The 6,000-nt window shown below is 45.6% G+C and overlaps 1 protein-coding gene across 1 annotated transcript in view; it reads left to right on the top strand.

Annotated features, from left to right (window-relative positions):
• The first annotated feature begins 241 nt into the window (after positions 1–241).
• Positions 242–6,000, top strand: part of USP24 (ubiquitin specific peptidase 24) — a 128,041-nt gene continuing 122,282 nt past the window's right edge. The window contains exon 1 of the mRNA XM_090269535.1: positions 242–797. Within this exon, the coding sequence (XP_090125661.1) occupies positions 477–797 (321 nt within the window). The 5' untranslated portion in view covers positions 242–476. The remainder of the gene's footprint in view (positions 798–6,000) is intronic.

Below are 6,000 nucleotides of genomic sequence, written 5' to 3'. Positions count from 1 at the left end.
CACAACGGAGGGCCCTCCCTCGTCTCCGGCGGGGCCTGTCTCCGGCCCTTCTACCGTAGAGACGCTCTTCGGCGTGGCCCTTCCTTATAGAAAAAAAGCCACCCCCCGCCTTCGCCCAGGAGCCAGCCGGGAGCCGGGTGGTGGCTCGTGCCGCTTCCGGGAGCGGAGGCGCGGCCCCGCGGTGGGAGGTGGAGGAGGTGGCGGCGGCGGCGGCGGAGGAGGAGGCGGAGGCCAACATGGCGGCGCGCAGGGCTGGGCCGGACCGCTGCCGCGCTTGAGCGCCCCACCGCCCTTGCTTGGCTCGCGGCTCCCACGCCCGCACCCAACCTGGCCGGGCGGCTGCAGAGGGCTCAGGCTAGGAGCGCAAGGGCCCGCCGGAGCTCGGGGACGGCGCCGAGGAAGCGTCGCGCGGCCCTTCAGGCCCGGGACCCGCAGCTTTGCCGCCCGCCGGTCGGCACGGCCCGGAGGCCGAAGCCATGGAGTCGGAGGAGGAGCAGCACATGACCACGCTGTTGTGCATGGGCTTCTCGGACCCTGCCACCATCCGCAAGGCCCTGCGCCTGGCCAAGAACGACATCAACGAGGCCGTAGCGCTGCTCACCAACGAGCGGCCGGGCCTCGAATACGGCGGCTACGAACCCATGGACAGTGGCGGCGGCCCCAGCCCTGGGCCCGGCGGGGGCCCGCGGGGCGACGGCGGTGGCGACGGCGGCGGCGGCCCCTCCCGCGGCGGGAGCACCGGGGGCGGGGGCGGTTTTGACCCCCCGCCCGCCTACCACGAGGTGGTGGACGCCGAGGTGAGGAGCGGCCACCGTGACTCCGCGGGAGCGGCCAGTGGGCTGGAGGGGACACACCCCACTGGGCCAGGAGTGCGGAGGTAGTATAGTGCCGGGGGAAGGCCCAGAAAGAGAGCGACTGGAGCACCGGGCTCGTCGGGGCGGAGGTCACCGCACTGGGGTCTACTGGGGAGACGGGCCCATTGGACAAGAAGGGCCGAATGGGACTTGGGGGTGCCGGGCGGGGCTGCGCGGCCCGGTAAGGAGGGGGTCTCCTAGACTTCGGGCTAAGCCCGCCAACGGAGCGAGCCCGGGTCCGGGATGGGCCGGGGATGGGCCGCGCCGTCCGAGCCTAGCGTCGGAGGACGCAGGAGCCTGGGGTGTGCGAGGACGCGTGTTTCGGGAGTCAAATGGGGTACTAGAAGACTAGGTTAGCGGCCAAGATTTCATGGCACCCGGTTTCAGTGCATGAGTGGGAGAAGCACCAGATTCAGAGTCGGAGAAAAGTAGGATGGGCTAGCCGGAGTAGTGGTCCTTTGCTAGGGACAGAGGAGGGGTGCTAGGGTGAGGAATGGGGTTTGGGTCTTATTTGGTCAAGAACCAGGAAGAGAGAAGATGGGCAGGACCTAAAATGAAGAGGCACTGTCAGGGACTAGGAATGACAGGTCTTGATAGAAGGTGGGGGAGGGGCACAGCTGAATAAAGTCTGGGTTGTGGGGACAGGCGTGGATAAGGTCAAGCATTCAAAACGGTAGGGATTGCACGGAGGGAGGTTAGAGGTGAGAGGAGGGACTGGGCAGTGATAGGGACTGGAATTGAAGGATGAAGCTAGGGCCAAGTGTGGGTAAGGGCAGTACTTGTCATAAATGAGGGAAAATCAGCTTGGGAAAGGAACTGCGTGCCCAGGAACAGGGTGGGCGATACATGGGAGTGAGGAGTCTGTTAAGGAGATAGTGCCAGCGAGGTGAATGGCTTTGATGATAAATCTCGAGTCTGGGTAGGACTGTTTGGTTTGGGATGGGAGCAAAGAACATGGCGGGGGCGGGGAAGGTGGAATGAACTTAAACTGCAGTTTAAAAAGCGGTGAACCAGAAGCAACATGGCAGCTCGTGGCAGGAATTTTGGTCAGTTTCGTTGGTTAGGGTATTTCGAAGGGTCCAGTACAGCAGGTGGGCATAATCACAGAAAAACACAGATTTCCCGTTAGTGTTTTGTGTTCTTAAATAGATATAGGAATTTGGATAATTCTTAATGAAAGAATTTTTCCTAAATAGCGTTATAGTTTTTAATTAGATGCTTTGCAGCGTTTGCTTGGGCTGAAGTAGCTTGGGAAAGAAGGCACTTCAAAAAACCAGATTTCTTCACCAGATTTCTTTGGTTTTCAGACTGCCATTCACGTGATTGATTGCTTTGTGTTACCCAGTGTCTCAGCTGTATCAGTGACTAATGTGTGGAAGTAAAGATTGTTATTCCTACTTAGGGAATTTTTTTAAATTCTATATCATTAACTAACCATACCTAAGTCACTTAAAGAAATGAACTTCTTTTTGCAAGCCCCCATTACTCCTCTTCCTGTTCCTTCCAGTTTTGACCCAGTTTTGAAATCAAGAAGAAAGCCATTGCTTTTACTGAAGACATTTGTTTAATTCTGCAAAGCTCACTGTCTTCTCTTTTTGTGAGAATTTTTTTTCTTTTGTCACATTTTAATTTCCTGTAGTTGAAAAGTTAAATTAAATTATAATGCTTGATGGTATGACATTAACTGTAGTGCCTGTACATTTAAGTATAAAGTATTGGGACTGGCTTCTTTTCACGTGATTGTAAGCTGAGGAGTTTGCTTTCAAGTAAAATCCATAGAAACTATATCTTTTTGAGGAGTTGTGTCAAGCTTTTATTTCCTCTTGACCTGTCGATTTGGCAGGGGGGAGGCTGCAGCATTTAATATTGATATCTCCCAAGGCTGGTGACCTGAGGCTGCTTTGCCCAGAAGCATTTTGGCAGGAATGCAGGCAGACACAGGAACCTGGTGAAAATGTTCAACCCAATTTCTTCCTCTGTAGTTTTATAAATTTTGTGTGCCACCTGTGCAGTTTGTTGGTCATCTTTGCTATAGTAAGAAACTAAAGGTTTTGATCTTGGGAAATAAGGAAAGATGCTGATTTTTCTTGAATATCTACAGCATGTCTGGCACTGTACTATCAGTTAATTTATACAGTTTATTTAATCCTTAGTGAGATAGTTAATAACCATTTTAAAGATATCATCAGTTAGTGGCAGTCTGAATTTAAACCTAGTCTCTAACTTCGAGTGTGTTTTTCATTCTGCTCAACTCATTCTTTTAGGAATGCATTCATTTTAGGATAAGAAGGAAAAATAAGGAAGGAAAGACATTTGGGGGCTCTTTTATAAGTCTAGGAATGATGTGGCAAGAACTGAATCAAGGCATTAGGAATAGAATAATGGGTAGAATGAAAGGAGAAGAATAGATTTTTAAAGCAGAAGACTTTAAAAATTAATAATTAGTTCAGCTGCCTTGTTTTACATATGCAGTCTTGCAGGCGCCAAGGGGAAGTGGCTTGTCCCCACAGATCCAGTTAATGGAAGAGGGGACTAGAGCTCAGGCCTTCTCACCGCAGGTCCAATGCATGTTTTCTTTCAAAGGAAAGAGGCAAGACACAGTCGTAGGTTAAAGGAGATGAAGAAAAGGGAAGTGTTACAGACTTAATGAAGTTTGTCACTTCTTGCATGATTTACCCATTTTATTTCTAAAAAATGGGAGAAAAAAAAAGATTACCTTTAAATTATAAAGCTTTATTTGTTGAATAGGAACTTTTAGTTTCAGTGTCCTCTTAAAAATGTTTGGAAATATACAGATTATAATCTAATTGTTAAAAAAGAAAAATGATTCCATTTATTTTTATATTTGTAGTTTGGAGACAGGAATGATCCTGTCATTAAGTAAACCACAAATGCCTTCCATGTACTGGGGCTGGCAGTACAGTGGTGAACAGAACAGGGAGATAATATTCTAGTGGATCCTAGGGCAAGTCCTCTCATTTTACAAGAAGTGACCTCCCAGAGTCATGTAGCTCATTAGGGAAATCAGTTTAGTAATTGGGGCCCATAATATAATCAGAATTTGTTTTAAAAATTAAAACTTGGAAAGTAAAAGCAGTTAACTTCTAGTTCAGTAGAAGCCAGGAGATTGCAGATTTGAAAAGACCCAAATATCTAGCAGAACACATAGAACTGCACAGAAGGCCACCTTTTAGATATCTTCCAATTAAGTAAAGGTATTGTTTTGCGGAAAGTTGTGTTTGGTTGTTACTGTATTGTTGGATGTAGATGTATATATACGAGGTCTATCCGGAAAAAGTCCAGCCATTGTTAATATAAAGAGAACAGTTTGCACGACATTGGTGTGACCTGGCAGCCAAGGATAGTGGACTGGAATACGGATGTGTGAACAATGACAACTTCATTGTACTAGTCAGTGGGGGCAGTAGATGCCCTTCAGTGAGTATGTTTACTCTTTGGCCATTGCATTCAAAATGACTGAGTGAGCAGAGCAATGAATGTGCATCACATTTTGTGTAAAGCTTGAACATTCCTCTGCGGAAACTATTCAGATGATTCAGAAGGCTTGCAGTTATGGGCAACTGGTGACTGGCAGCTTCATCACAACAACACTCCCACTCAGGCATTACGTGGTACAGAGGTTTTTGGCAAAACATCAAATTAACCAGCTGACTCAGCCCCACTGCAGCCCAGATTTGGCGCCCTGAAACTTCTGGCTTTTCCCAAAACTAAAATCACCTTTGAAAGGGAAGAGATTTCAGACTGTCAGTGAGATTCAGGAAACTATGACGGGTCAGCTGATGGCAGTTGGGAGAACTATGTGAAGTCTCAAAGTGCCTACTTTGAAGGGGACTGAGACATCATTGTCCTGTGTACAGTGCTTTATGTATCTTGGATCCTCAGTAGATGTCTTTGTTTTTCGTATTATATGGCTGGATACCTTCTGGACAGACCTCATAATTCTTAGTCTCTTGAGTCTGGAAGGAACCTCAAGAAGCTATCCAGTTTTGATTTTAAATAGCATTTTTTCAGAACCTTTCCAAGGCTGGTATGAGTCTGTTCTAATATTAAAGAGAGTGAGGTCTTCCAACTGCTCTAAATAACTTACCCTGATATTTAACAGTCCCGCCATCAGAGCTCTTTACTGTTTCTTATAGAGCTAATATAAACCTGTCTGGCCACTGCTCATGCCCCACAGTTCTGCCCTCCACAGAGCAGGGAGAGTTGGTCCTTTCAGAATTGTGATCCTGATTCAGGGACCCAATAGAAATCAGAACCAAGCATGGCTGTGGACATCTTAGAAAATTTAACAACTGTGAAGTGTATCTTATTTATTATTAAGTCTCTTTATTTGTCTTTAGAAAATACTAAAATGGTTTTTTTTTGCAAGGAGATTGCAATTAACAGCTTAGAAATACTTTCCTGTGATAATCTACATTGTTAGAAGTGACATTTAATAAGGTGGTCTAACAATATTGTGAACTTGTTGTGTTCCTGTTTTAATGTGGACATTCCTTCTGGAGTTATTTTGTCAGAAGTGTTTGCGAGATTCCATTGCTTTTTTAAAGAGCCCCAAGGTTGTTCCTGCTATAATATTAATAGATCTAAATCACATAAAAATAAAAGTCACAACAATTTGTAGTCCCATAACTTATTTCTGCCTCTCTTCCCCCCCCTTTGATTGTAAGTCGTAGTTGTAAGTAAATTAAAATTATAATACCATCAATATTTATATTAAAGTATATATTAAAATTTATGTTCTTTTTTCCCTAAGCCACACAATCCTAGTATATTTAAGTATGATGTGACTATCAAATAAATTTTAGTTAATTATTAGAGATTTGAATATATGGCCTATAGATTATGATTTCTTGTGATTTGGTAATATTTTTAAACGTCCATTTAAAGGTTTTACAGTAAAAAATAAGATTTAAAAATCAGTTGAAAGGAGATGAAATAAAAATAAGGAGTCTGAAAGATGTAGTCTAATTTTTTAAATAAAAATTTCTTTATAATTTAGTGTATGTGTGTCTATGTGTGTGTGTGTGTGTGTGTGTGTGTGTGTGTGTGTGTATCCTTTGGGAATTAGGCCTGTGAGTTCTTCTGACAGGTTCTTACCTTGTGATTACCTGGCCATATACTATTA

The sequence above is a fragment of the Furipterus horrens genome, unplaced genomic scaffold (assembly GCF_987537825.1).
Source record: "Furipterus horrens unplaced genomic scaffold, mFurHor1.1.pri manual_scaffold_3, whole genome shotgun sequence".
NCBI lineage: Eukaryota > Metazoa > Chordata > Mammalia > Chiroptera > Furipteridae > Furipterus > Furipterus horrens.
The sequence above is the reverse complement of the archived record's forward strand: the minus strand, read 5'-3'. Positions and strand labels throughout refer to the sequence as shown.